This window comes from Amyelois transitella, chromosome 27, assembly GCF_032362555.1.
Source record: "Amyelois transitella isolate CPQ chromosome 27, ilAmyTran1.1, whole genome shotgun sequence".
Classification (NCBI taxonomy): domain Eukaryota; kingdom Metazoa; phylum Arthropoda; class Insecta; order Lepidoptera; family Pyralidae; genus Amyelois; species Amyelois transitella.
The window spans coordinates 869,146-883,363 of NC_083530.1; the positions used below are offsets into that span (position 1 = coordinate 869,146).

The window sequence follows — 14,218 nt, forward strand, 5'->3', positions numbered from 1 at the left end:
TTTAGCTTCCTACGAGGTGAATGGACTAAGTTCATGAATTTTTTTCTAAAATTGAAGCATGTTGCAGATAATTAAAAAAAATTAGGTATCTTCTTAATTGAAATAAACATTTTAAAACAAAAAATAAATAAATTAAAATATTTATAAAATCATATTTAAACAACAGTTTGAATTAACTGATTAGACTCGGCTAACTGTTATAAATTTTTTTAAGAAAATAAAATTAATTTTTTTATCGTTAAATCATTTTATTTATGGTTCCTATTGTTTAAATTTTAAATTTAAATATCGACTGGTTCCATGGTTTGAACGTGGGTGTTTTATTACAGTTTAGTATTTAATTATAGATAAGATGTTTTGTATTACAAAACATAAAAGTTTGACACAAAATTTTTTATAAATATTATTCTTTCATAACATCAATTAATTTTATTTTTGTTTAATAGAAATTATAAAAATTACGTATTTTGAATTGGTTTTAGCGATGTTGTTCTTAATGATTATTATTTTTAGAAACACAAATTGAAAAAAGATTTTTTACTCTGTGGATGTTTTTTTTTTTTTGGAGAGCTCAAATTTCTACTGCCTGTTTTAACGAATCTGTATTTTTTTTTTCAGATTAACAACGCATCTACAAACGTATCATGATGATAACCTTATCATAGTGCGTGACAAAGTGACGAATACTAACCGGTGTTGTGTGACGAATTATATTTAAAAAAAAAAAAAAAAAAACAAAATGTTTAGGTGATTGTGACGAATTCTAGATTTAAAAAAAATGTTCAGGTGATCAGAATCTGACGGTTATTGAACTATGTGCAGTGTAGTTTTAGTTCGAAATAGTGAAAATGAGTGTCAACATGTGGAATTTAGTCGCTATATTCAATGGTAAGTTTTTTCAAATATTATTTTCAATTAGTCATGCCGTGTGGTTCACGGCACCTATAGAAAAAAAGAATAGGACCAATTTTTGTAGATTTTTTATTAGAATGAATTTGTTTAACCGAAAAAATAAAGGACCACTCCATCTCTTTCCTGATGTGTGTCGTCAAAGGCGACTAAGGGATAGGCTTATTAACTTAAGATTCTACTTTTAGGCGACGGGCTAGCGACCTGTCACTTTATATGAATCTCAATTCTATCAGATAGCCAAACAGCTGAACGTGACCTATCAGTATTTTCAAGACAGTTGGCTCTGTCTACCCCGCAAGGGATGTAGACGTGATTATATGTTTGTATATTATTTTAACCATCTCACACATAGGTGCTTTTGCATTCCTCTCCAGTTTTTAAGTTGGCTAGTGGTTGAATGCAATATAAATTTCAACTAAACCGCTTGACCGATTTTGATGTAATTTCGTATCATCTGAGGTCAAACACAGATAACTTGTTTCCAGAAATTTGGAGTTTGAGTTTGATACGTGCAAAAGAGGAATCCCAAGTTTATAAGCCTACCCCTAAGGCATATTATAACATTATTACGTATACAAATTAACAAGAAGATATTTTATACTTTGATCTATTTATAATCTGAAGCTTGGGAGGAACTCTAATTTTGATCCGTATAACGTTAATCTTAACCCTTTATATGGCAGAAAATATCGCTACAGAAAATTAATTTAATATTAAAAGGGGGAAGCTTATCAAACAAGGAGAAACAATTCACTGGAGAAGTCATGATCGGAATATATTTTTCATTTTGATTTTGTTTATTTTTTAGTTTTAATGTTTTTCGCCGTGTGGTTCCCGACATTTTAAAATAGGATCACCATATATTTTCCATTGATATCGTAAAATGCGACTAAGGTGAATGTAAATTAATGCTTTATTGTTCACTAAAGGAGTACATTACAAATATAAAACAGTAGTACAGTACAATGGCGGACTTATCCGTAAAGAAAGAAAGAAAGGAAGAAAGAAAAATATTTTATTTGATATTACAAACTTAACTATACTAAGTAACAGGATTTTACAATTTGTGCGTTTTTGTGAATATCAAAAAGTAAGTGGGATCCCTTCCAGCCAACCTGACAATAAGAGGCATACTAAATTGAAAGGCTAATAAACCTAACGAAATAGAAAGGCTTTGAACCTATGCCTGTGCACCTTACCTATTCGACAACCGACGTTTTTTTTTACTGCACTCTCCACTGAGTTATATTCTCCGTGACATTACGCTAACGTTGGGCGAGGCAATTATAATTATCCACCTAATTCTGTGACCCTTTGCTAATCAAAGGGAATACCTCTTTGAAAATTTTGCCGGATTTGCCAAATTTTCGAGTTCCGACCAGGCAGATAGAATTTTGAAGTTTAAAAAAGTTGAAAGTGTGCGATATAATGAAGCTTTGAATACGCAGCTATGATATTTGACGTCTTTAAAAGGTTAGTGTTAGAATTGAGATTCAAATAATGACAGGTTGCTAGCCCATCGCCTTCAAGAAGAATCCCAATTTTATCATTAAGTCATCGTCGCCCGCGCCCTTATACGGGGCAGACCAGCAGAAGGATAATTATTTTTTCTTTAATCCACGTTCTTAGATGATCTTTGATAACCAGATATGAACGTGGATTTCTTCTTTGGTAACCAGTTGCGAACGTGGATTTCTTCTTTGGTAACCAGTTACGAAAATGGAATTCACGAGGCGGTTTTGTATGACCGAATTACTTTTGTTAATGAACTTTTCTTATTCCTGGCTATCGCCCCGGTTGCATCCTCGCCGCTCTGGAGAGGAGCCCGGAGTATGCCTTTGACCATGGGTCCTGGATTGGGTGAGTCAGGTTTTTACAGGAAGCGACTTCCATCAGACCTCCGTAACCTTTGCAATGGAACCTGACCCGTATTGGATCGATGGTTACACATCCACTTGCCTGAATGTGCAGGTTTCCTCACGATGTTTTCCCTCACCGTAAGAGCATCGGTTAGTTAACAAACTAATGTACATTACTTCGAAAATAGTCATTGGTATATGGCCGCAGTGGGATTCGAACCGGTGCCTTTATGCGCCACCGCGTTTTGACCAGACACCTTACCTATTCGACCATCGACGCTCTTGAAAATGAACTTTTCTGATAAACAATTGTTTTCAAGTCAATTAATTAATGTCTTCCTGATTGTTTTATATACAAAATTTAATTAACAGTTCCGATTGAGTTTAAACATTGAATGTTTTTGAATTAAATTTATGATTAATTAAGATAGATCAAGTTTCGTCTTTGGTATTCTAAATGATTCTTACTCAGCTGACTTCCGAGTGCCGTGTGGATACGGGCATTTTAAAATAAGACCACTACATCTATTTTCCGTGGACGTCGTGAAAGGCGACTGAGGGAAAGGCTTATATACTTGGGATTCTTGTTTTAGGCGATGTGCTAGCAACCTGTCACTATTTGAATCTCAATTCTATAATTAAGCCAAACAGCTGAACGTGGCCTATCAGTCTTTTCAAGACTGTTGGCTCTGTCTACCCCGCGAGGGATATATACTTGATTATATGTATGTATATGTTGCAGTCAAAACTCTTAACCAGTCAAAAGTACTTTTGACTAGCAACAAAAAAGCTTTTTGGGTGGTTTACAAAAAAAATACCTAACACTCGAAGGGTGATCGCTCGCTGCGCTCGCGATCACCCTTCGAACCTATCACATGCATGTCGCGTCTGAGAACAATGTCCGAAAAGAATACGACTACTTATTTGTTAGTAAGAGCGCGTACCTGCTTCATGCAGCAACGGTCAAAAGTACTTTTAACTGATTTTGCTAGTCAATAGTACTTTTGACTGGTTAAGTGCTAGTCAATAGTACTTTTGACTGGTTAAGAGTTTTGACTGTGACATATATACTTTAATATCGACATTTCAGTACTATAGTAATACTTTAAGAAGGGAAAGAGGCGTGATTTTATGTATGTATGTTCGTATGTATGTATGTTTGTATGTATGTATGTATGTATGTAGTAATACTTTATAGACACACCGAGACTCGTACGCGATCAATCACAAAGATTTGGTACACAAACGTGTATTTATCACACGTAATTCTTTTATTAATTCCGTTGCCTCTAACAAATGGAATGACTGATCTTTGGCTCCTACTACGGGCTCTCGTTTGGACGCGAGAAATTCGTTCGAGTTCAGTGGCGCCCTCAATTTTGTATTACATACGTATTTACGTAGTTCTGTGTGGTTCCCGGCATCATTAAAAACCACACCATCTTTTTCCCATAGATGTCGTTAAACGCCATTAAGGGATAGGCTTATAAACTTGGGATTCTTCTTTTAGGCGATAGGCTAGCAACCTGTCACTATTAGAATCTGATTTCTATCATTAATCCAAACAGCTACTCGTATCAAGACGTGGCCTATCAGTCTTTTCAAGACTGTTGGCTCTGTCTACCCCGCATAGGATATTGGCTTGATTATTGTGTATGTATGTTCAGATCTTAGGCTTTATGATAGAATTGAGATTCAAATAGCGACAGGTTGCTAGCCCATCGCCTAAAAGATGAATCCCAAATTTACAAGCCTATCCATTAGTCGCCTTTTACGACATCCATCCATCAGCTTTCGCTTCATCCACATTCATAACTCTCTTCATGCAAGCTCGCCGGTATCGGTGGCCTGAGCTTTAGCCAGAACATCTTTCTCCTTCAAGTTTCACTCGAACGAAACTCGATTCGCGAACCATTAGTACCTACATCCACGTCGCATCCGTCATTTTCGCAAAGCTTGCTAATTGATTGTTATTTTTCTTGTTATTAATCGACCGGCATTTCATCTTAACGGATAACCAGGCTCAGTCGGGCTTAGTTCAGCTCAGTTCTTTTATTAAACGCATGAAAAATTGGGACGTTTTTGGACTAAAGTATCACCCTTAATCTTGTTCTGTCACATGAAGGGACTTTCGTCTAACCTCCATCAAGAAAAGAGGAGTATAACTTAGCTTCTTTTTCGTCTAAGTGTCTGTTTAAGTGTGCCGTATGGTTCCCGGCACTTGGATGGATCATGGTTTTTGCAATACGTGAAAGAACTTGTCTTGCCTTTTGGATAGAGAAGGAACAGTCTATTCTAAATTGGAAGGAACCACACGGCAATAATATTTAACGTTATTAATTAATAATTAACAGTGTTGTTTAAATGAATAATTCCTAATTTAAACATACATACATACATAATTATAATCACGTCTATATCCCTTGCTGGAAGACTGATAGGCCACTTTCAGCAGGTAGACAGAGCCAACAGTCTTGACTGATGGGCCACGTTCAGCTATTTGGCTCAATGATAGAATTGAGATTCAAATAGTGACAGGTTGCTAGCCCATCGCCTAAAAGAAGAATCCCAAGGTTTTCAGCCTATTCTCAGTAGCTTTTGACGACATACTCACAAACTTTCGCATTTATAATATTAAGTAGGATTCTTAGCTATCGACCTGTCTTAAACTTCGTTACCTCGGCTCAATACTAAATCCGAGTTATACTCGTAATCTTACTGAGAGGTACTCTCTCCGTTCATTTTGAGGTTTTGGAGATCACTAAATTAGATTTGTATCGACTGACATCTTGTTTGTTATGCTCATGTTTTGGGTGAAATTTCTATTGACGGCCTCTGTGGCGCAGTAGTAGTACGCTTGTCTGTGACACCGGCGGTCCCGGGTTCGAATCCCGGCCAGGGTATGATGAGAAAAGAACTTTTCTGATCGGCTTGGGTCTTGGATGTTTATCTATATAAGTATTTTTTATAAAATATAGTATCGTTGAGTTAGTATCTCGTAACACAAGTCTCGAACTTACTTCGAGGCTAACTCAATCTGTGTAATTTGTCCCGTAGGTATTTATTTAATGAATTTAGTGAGCTTATGAACTATAGGAAAGGCTTATAAACTTGGTTTCTTCTTGAAGGCGATGGGCTAGCAACCAGTTTCAATTTTTTCTCAAACCTATGTTTATGCCAAACAGCTGAACGTGGCCTATCAGTCCTTTTTGAAACTTTTGGCTCTGTATACCCCGCAAGGGAAATAGACGTGATTATATGTATGTATGTTTATATAAACTAGAGATGATTCATTTAAACAACATCTTCTTTAAAATCATATTTTTTTTTGTAATTGGGATTTGGTATTATTTTTTTTCACGTATGGGTTAACAACCTGTCACTATTTGAATCTCAATTCCATCACTAAACCGTACAACTGAATGAGCCTTTTCAGAATTTACTACTGGCTCTTTCAACCCCTTTAGGGATAACACGGTTCTATGATCATTTAGAAAAAGGCGCAACTGAATTGAACCTGTAAACTTCGTAGCATAACGAACAGACACTCAATGTAATCAAATTTAACTCGCGTTAATAACTTTGTCCCAAGATTTTTGACTAAGAAATGGGAGATTTTGAAACGACAGAATTTTTAAGAACTCTTTTAAAGTCCTTTTAGAAAACGTTTAAGACTATATAGTACTTATCAATAATTGTGTTTTGACAACTTCTTTACATAATTAAGTTAATATTTTTTATTATTATCATATTATTATTAAACTATACTTTTTCATAATAAAAAGCGAAACAGCGATAGTTTTTTGAAAACTAACCGATGCTCTTACGGTGAGGGAAAACATCGTGAGGAAACCTGCACATTCAGGCAAATGGATGTGTAACCATGATCGATCCAATACGGGTTAGGTTCCCCTGCAAAGGTTGCGGAGGTCAGACGGGAGTCGCTTCGTGTAAAAACCTGACTCACCCAATCCAGGGTCCATGGTCAAAGGCGTACCCCGGGCTCCTCTCCAGAGTGGTGAGGATGCAACCGGGACTAAAGCCAGGAGATAGAAGCGATAGTTTTTATTTATCTTATACATTTTTAGCCACAAAGATTCTCTCTTAGATTAAGAAAAGAAATCCTGCAAAAGTTGGAAAATTTCGGCCGCTCCGTAATAAGAACAGAATAAAGAACTTTGAAAAAGTTGGAATACGTAAAAACTTTTGAAGTATTAAGCATTTTGATACGTTAATCGCGAGACTGATTATATGTATATAAGTACCTACCTACATACATTACATAAAATCACGCCTTTCTCCCGGAGGGGTAAGGCAGAGACTACAACTTTCCACTTGCCACGATATCTGCATACTTCTTTCGCTTCATCTACATTCATAACTCTCTTCATGCAAGCTCGGCGGTTTCGGGTACTCTTGACGTGACCCTTTACCAGGACGTCCTTAATTTGATCAAGATACGTTCTTCTTAGCCTTCCCTCTCCGATCTTTCTCTCCACACTCTCCTTGTATACAATTTGATTATATATTAAGATATCAATCCAAATATAACCTAAAACATACACATTATCACGTCTATATCCCTTGCGGGGTAGACAGAGCCAACAGTCTTGATAGGCCACGATCAGCTGTTTAGCTTGCTGATAGAATATTGAGATTTATATAAAGCGACAGGTTGCTAGCCCGTTGCCTAAAGGAAAAATCTCAAGTTTATAAGCCTACCCCTTAGTCGCCTTTTACGACATCCATAGGGAAAAAATGGTGATCCTATTAGTTATAGATGAAACATTAGAATGAAATACCAAGTTATGACGGACATCGGTACAGACTATGAATTTCAATGCATAATGTATGAATATCCTACAAGTAATGGCAGCTCCGACTAACGAGTGCAGATGAAAAAAATAAAACCGGTAATTATGAAAACCCGATCCCGCAGGTTGTCTAGTGATGGGACCGATCCGTCTCAATATCGATAATCCCGAATATAATTTAAAAATAAAATTTTTAAATCAATAATTTTTTTGCGTATAGGTATATAAAGTCACGCCTTTTTCCCGTAGGGGTAGGCGGAGACTACATCTTTCCAATTGCCACGGTCTCTAAATACATCTTTTGCTTCATCCACGTTCATGACTCTCTTCGTGAAAGCTCGGCGGTTTCGGGCACTCTTGATCTGATGTTTTCTCAGCAAATATGAATGATATGACGGCCTCTGTGGCGCAGCGGTAATAAGCTTGTCTGTGTCAGCGGAGGTCCCGGGTTCGAAATCCGGCCAGGGCATGATGAGAAACGAACTTTCTCTGATTGGCCTGGGTCTTGGATGTTTATCTATATAGGTATTTTTATATAATATCGTTGAGTTGGTATCTCGTAACACAAGTCTCGAACTTACTGCGAGGCTAACTCAATCTGTGTAATTTGTCACGTATATATATTTATTTATTTATATATATCCAAGCTTTAAACGGCTATACGCTATGAGAAAACGAAAAGAACTTGATCGTAGGTGGTCGAATCGGTAAAGTGTCCGGTTAAAATGTGTGTGGCGCAAAAAGGCACAGGTTCGAATCCCACCTCGGCCAGTACTATTTTAGAAGTTATGTACATAAGTTTGAATACTAACCGATGCTCTTACGATGAGGGAAAACATCGTGAGGAAACCTGCACATTCAGGCAACTGGATGTGTGACCATGATCGATCCAATACAGGTTAGGTTCCCGTGCAAAGGTTGCGGAGGTCAGATGGGAGTCGCTTAAGGGATAGATTAGGTTAGGTAAAAAAAAAATAAATATATATTTATTTCAAAAATAAGGTCAAATATTTCAAAAAAACAATGTTTACATTTTTCGTAGCGTGCGGCGTAGACAGATAAAAGTTAATTTTCAGCATAAGTAGTATTACAGGATTTCGAATAAAGAAAATAATAAAAAAAAAAAAAAACATTGTTTAACCGATTCATTGCGGATGGCACGCCTGCCGTGCCATTACTTTCTTTTACGTGTGGCGTAGGGCGCGGGAGCCGTGTCATTTTTAAATCGATGATAACTCCTTCAAATTAGGTTTTAGGGAGATCTACCCAGAACAAAATTGTCGCTATTTTTCATCTAAATCAAGGTCGTAGCCTTCGTTTCTGGTAATTGTATGATTTTATTAAAAGCAGGTGTAACCAACCTTTTCAGATGCTTAAAATTGCAATTTAATAATACCTAGGCTACATGACTCAATTTTGTTTTGTTTAAATATGGAAACACCTCTAAAAATAAGCCCACTAGTAAAAGAAATACCATGATTACTGAAGAACTCTTTGACATAAAGTCACACTTTTTTGGCGAGTCCAAAACGTTCCATAGAGAAGGCTACCTAGGTGTGACGTCACTTCTAAATAATATGTATTTCGTAGGACACGTGCGTGAACTTTATATGATAACTATGTAAAATATTGTGTTTATGGTATAGGCCTCTTAATAAAAGTTGCTTTGATTTTAATAAGTTACCTTATGATAATACAATTTTTTGCTTTTTCTATAGTTTTAAAATGGACTTGCCCAACTAACTTCAATTCTGAACGGGAATAGTACAATCAACTTAAGCTTAGACAATGTATAAATTTGAACGCGGGCGAATTGCGGGAAAAAAGCTAGTATTTTTAATAAATATATACCTATTAAGTACTAAATCAAACTTGACAGTTTATCATTACGTAGTGTAAATAAGTTGAAATTTCTTGTGAGCAAAACCAAAACAATAATTACAGAACTAACTTAAAACCTCATTTAGTCAAGCCCACATTCCTATAAAACTATTCAAACCATTAGGACTTAAAAATAAGTTCAAAAGGTTTTGCACACCTTCATTAGAAATGTCACTTACCTTCCATTTTCAAAAATACACTTGTTATGCCACTTATAATCACTTGAAACAACGTTTCTGTATGTTCGCGTTAGATTTCGAATGTCAACTAAAAGTATGTAAGCCTAAAACATGTAAAAACTGGTTGAAATACTGTATTCTTTTCCACATGGCTGAAGACACAGGAGGCGTGTCATGTAATCGTATGGCGCTTGACCCGGCAGCCGTGTCACATAGTTTTTGTTGAACGCCATTAGTAAAAGTTTGCAAAATTAGGCATCGCAATGAATCGGTTAACATCAATGACTTCCTCACTAGGCAAGCCTGTGTCGAGGAAATCAAAATTAACAATAATTAAGAGAGACAAACAATAAAGTTTACCCAGCCAGATAAATTAAGTAATTATTGATGATTACACTTTAAAAGTTTTGCTTAAAAAAAAACAGTAGTCTTATAATTAAAGAATTTGTTAACTTTTTAGGTATAAAATTTCTTCCGTTTCATCATAATTTAATGTAGGTTGGGATTCTTTCTGTTCTCCGATAAAATGTCACTTTATATCAATCTCAATTTTAAGCTGAACAGCTGAACGTGGCCTGTCAGTCTTTTCACGACTGATGTCTCTGTCTGTCTAACCCGCAAGGGATATAGACGTGATCATACTCGTATGTATGTATGTATCAATATTAAACATGATACCGATATCTAGTTAAATATTTACACAGAGTTAAGCAATATCCGTACATTATTGTTGGAAGTTGAGAAATTATTTAGGGATTAATAACTATATCAATGTCTCTGAAATACCGGTTAATACCGTTATAATCCCCACTCATCTCCGCACTACGTCGTTATAGATAGGGTACTCTTCGAGTTACTAACTAGTTTTTGCTTACGGATGTACTTGGAATTCGTTAATATATCGCGTCCTTATAGATAGGCTTATAAACTTGGGTTTCTTCACTAGAAACACTCCGTCTCTTTTCCATGGACGTCGTAAAGGCGATTAAGGGATAGGCTTATAAATTTGGGATTCTTAATTCTTGTAGGCGAGGGGCTAGCAACCTGTGATTTTTTTAATCTCAATTCTTTCATAAAGCCAAATAGCTGAACGTGGCCTATCAATGTTTTCTAAACTATTGGCTCTGTCTACCCCGTAATGGATATAGACTCTATGTATGTATGCATGTACGTATTAGGGATTATATTAAGATATTGATATTTTTTTATTATTAAAACAAAAAAAAGCATAATAAAAATAAAACATAAAAAAATTGGACCAACTTTAAATTGAGTACATTTTTGTGATAAATGTCTAATGATATGCCTTTTATTTCAATTTCTTTATGTAGAAATAAACTTCGGTTACAATTAATTACATATATATATTGAAGATGATGCGCGCATATTGATGATTACCACGCTAATATTCCGACATACAAAATTAGTCTGTAATGTTTGCAGACAAAACTCCTTTTAGAATAACTCATCCTATTTCCTTTAACACACACTAACAAACCTTTATATGCTAAACAATCTTCAGCTTAAATTATAAAGTAATTAAGTTGAAAATCGTTCCCAGCTCTATTAAAAATTCATGTCAAAGTTTACAGTGAAAATTCTACCTTAACTGTAATGCATTAGTGTTGAAATTGCTTTGCGCTCATGTAATAGTGTTGTAGGAATGTCGATGGAAACTGGATCGGGATAACCTCTCATTACTTTTGAATTTAGAACGCTTAGTTGCGGTTTGTAAGGGGTAGTGCAGATAGTATACAACGTCATTCAATGTTACCTTGGAATTGAATAAATCTTTATAATTTAATTTTACACAAAACTAATAATCATAGATAGATAGAAAGACTCTTTATTGCACCAAAAGAAATAGAATAACAGAAAAAAAAACACAGGTAATGAGGTACAAACCTGTATCATACATACATACAAAAATATAATCAAGCCTCTTCCCCGGAGGGAAAGGCAAAGACTACATATTCGAATCCAATTATTTTTTTCATTATTAGAGGATACTTCATATAGCTTTATAATTGTCAAACCTTATGGTTTCACAACATTGGTTGACATCAAATAAATTACTTAAAACTAAGTTTACTGCCGCTTCCAAGGCGTCTGAGCAGAAGAAGCGGTAACAAATTGCACTGCAGTATTTTCTTCAACAACGTCAACTTCTCAACTACAGCTTTCTGCTTCCAACGATCTCTGCATAGATAATTATTTCTCTTCATCCACATTCATAACCCTCTTCGTTCAAACTCATCAGCTTAAGTTAACCATCGTTTTTTGTATAAGTTTTTCGAATTATTTGTTAGTTACCAGATGCTTGACAGGTGGACGTTGCCTTTCTCACCATCGCAAGACTGTGGGCTCTGTCCACCCCGCATGGGATATAGACGTGATTATATGTATATGTATGTATGAATGTATGTATGTACATATGTATGTATGTATCTTTGTTATAGAATGTAGCGACATCTGCGGGTATTTCGCGTCTAACATGCGGTATTAATTTTCACGCACTAAGACTATAGTGTCTGTCAAGCGCCTGTCGTGCCATAATTCATGAGCGGAAGCGTTTTGGAGCTATTTTTTTAGACAGTTATATGAAGTTGTGTGCCGTGTGGTTCCCGGCACCAATACCAAAAAAATAGGACGACTCCACCTCTTTCCTATGGATGTCGTAAAAGGCGACTGAGGGATAGGCTTATAAATTGAGACCTTTTTTTGCCGATGGACTAGCAACCTGCCACTATTTGGATCTCAATTCCATTATTTAGCCGAGCAGCTGAACGTGGCCTCAGTCTTTTGAGAGAGAGAGCTATGAATGTGGATGAAGCGAAAGAAGTATGCAGGGATCGTGGCAATTGTGGACTGTTTGGCTTAACCCTTTACAGGACAGAATACTGAACTCAAATTACACAGGGTGACACTCCGGTTTTTCATACAAAAAATCACCACGTCTATAGCAGTACTTATTAAAATGACTACTAAAATATCAATATACGTCTGTAGCTACGGGCATACCCGCTGTACGGATACAACCGGACTGTTATTATAAATAGAAACTTAAACCAACAAGACGGTTAGTTAGCCTCAAAAGGGTCTGTTTCAGTATTTTCTGATGTATCAAATAAACTATCATCGTCGGTATCTTCCGGGGTCGACACATCCTCCAACAGTTTTTTGATTATTCTCTTCGTCTTTATTCATCTATGACAAAAAGTGAACTTGAGCAAATCACACAAATTGAGCTAGCCCCAAAGTAAGTTCGAGATTTGTGTAATGGCATTAGTATCGATACTATATTTTATAACAACATATGTACATATGAATCTTATAAGAATGAGTAAAATACTTACGTTTTCTGTCACAAATTTTTGCGACACTGACTTGATGTTTCAAAGAATGTTCTAGGCGAACTAAACGGCTATTGCCGTGGTGTCACTATATCAACTACTTTTTTGTGGTTCTACACGATGTAAATATGTATGTATTTTAGTTCTTAGATTTGACAGTAACAATGTTTGAATAACTTGTAGATAGACAGTAAATCTTGTTCTTTACAATGATAGTATGAACGTAGCACGGTGCCCACCGTAGCGCTCTTTACGCTATCTTTTAAAACGACTGCGGTGCCCGGGCTGTCAACCTTCTAAGTTTTTAGCACACTGCTATAACCGTACTGTCCTGTAAAGTGTTAATGATAGAATTGAGATTCAAATAGTGACAAGTTGCTAGCATGTCGCCTAAAAGAAGAATCCCAAGTTTATAAGCCTATACCTCAGTCGCCTTTTACAACATTCATGGGAAAGAGAAGGAGTGATCTTATTCTATGTGTATATTCGTTTTTTTTTTTCACATTTTCCATTATTTCTTCGCTCCTTATAGTTGCAGCGTGATGTTATATGTATAGCCTAAAGCCTTCCTCGATAAATGGTCTATTCAACACAAAGGGAATTTATCAATTCGAACCAGTAGTTCCTGATATTAGCGCGTTCAAACAAACAAACTCTTCAGCTTTAAAATATTTGTATAGATTATTATATTAAATTCACCTAAATCGCTATATCTTGTAACCTGATCTCCACCTGATCGTTCGTTCACCTTGTCGCGTCGCCTTACATGAGGACCACTTACACCCACTACCCGACCGTCGTATTAGCCGATGAGAGTCTCGTTTTTAGGGTTCCACACGCAGATATTTCGTGGTGCCGTGTGGTTCCCGGCACTAAAAAAAAAGGAATAGGACTACTCCATTTCTTCTCCATGGGTGTCGTAAAAGGCGATTAAGGGATAGGATTATAAACTTGGGATTCTTCTTTTAGACGATGGGCTAGCAACTTGTCATGTTTTGAATCTCAATTCTATCATCGAGCCAAACAGCTGAGCGTGGCCTATCAGTCTTTTCCAGACTGTTGGTTCTGTCTACTTTTACGACATCCATGTGAAGGAGTTGGCCACTCCAACTCCTATTCTTTTTTTCATATTGGTGCAGGGAACCACACGGCATTACTCATACTAATTACTTGTACCGTATTTAAAGAACCAAATTGTAAAATTTTAAATGTTCTCATAC

The 14,218-nt window shown here is 36.2% G+C and overlaps 1 protein-coding gene across 1 annotated transcript in view; it reads left to right on the forward strand.

The window, feature by feature from the left end:
• Window positions 1–673: 673 nt before the first annotated feature.
• The window catches only part of LOC106138984 (nephrin), a 200,258-nt gene continuing 186,713 nt past the window's right edge, over window positions 674–14,218 (forward strand). The window contains exon 1 of the mRNA XM_060951941.1: window positions 674–888. Coding sequence (XP_060807924.1) covers window positions 849–888 — 40 coding nt within the window. The 5' untranslated portion in view covers window positions 674–848. The remainder of the gene's footprint in view (window positions 889–14,218) is intronic.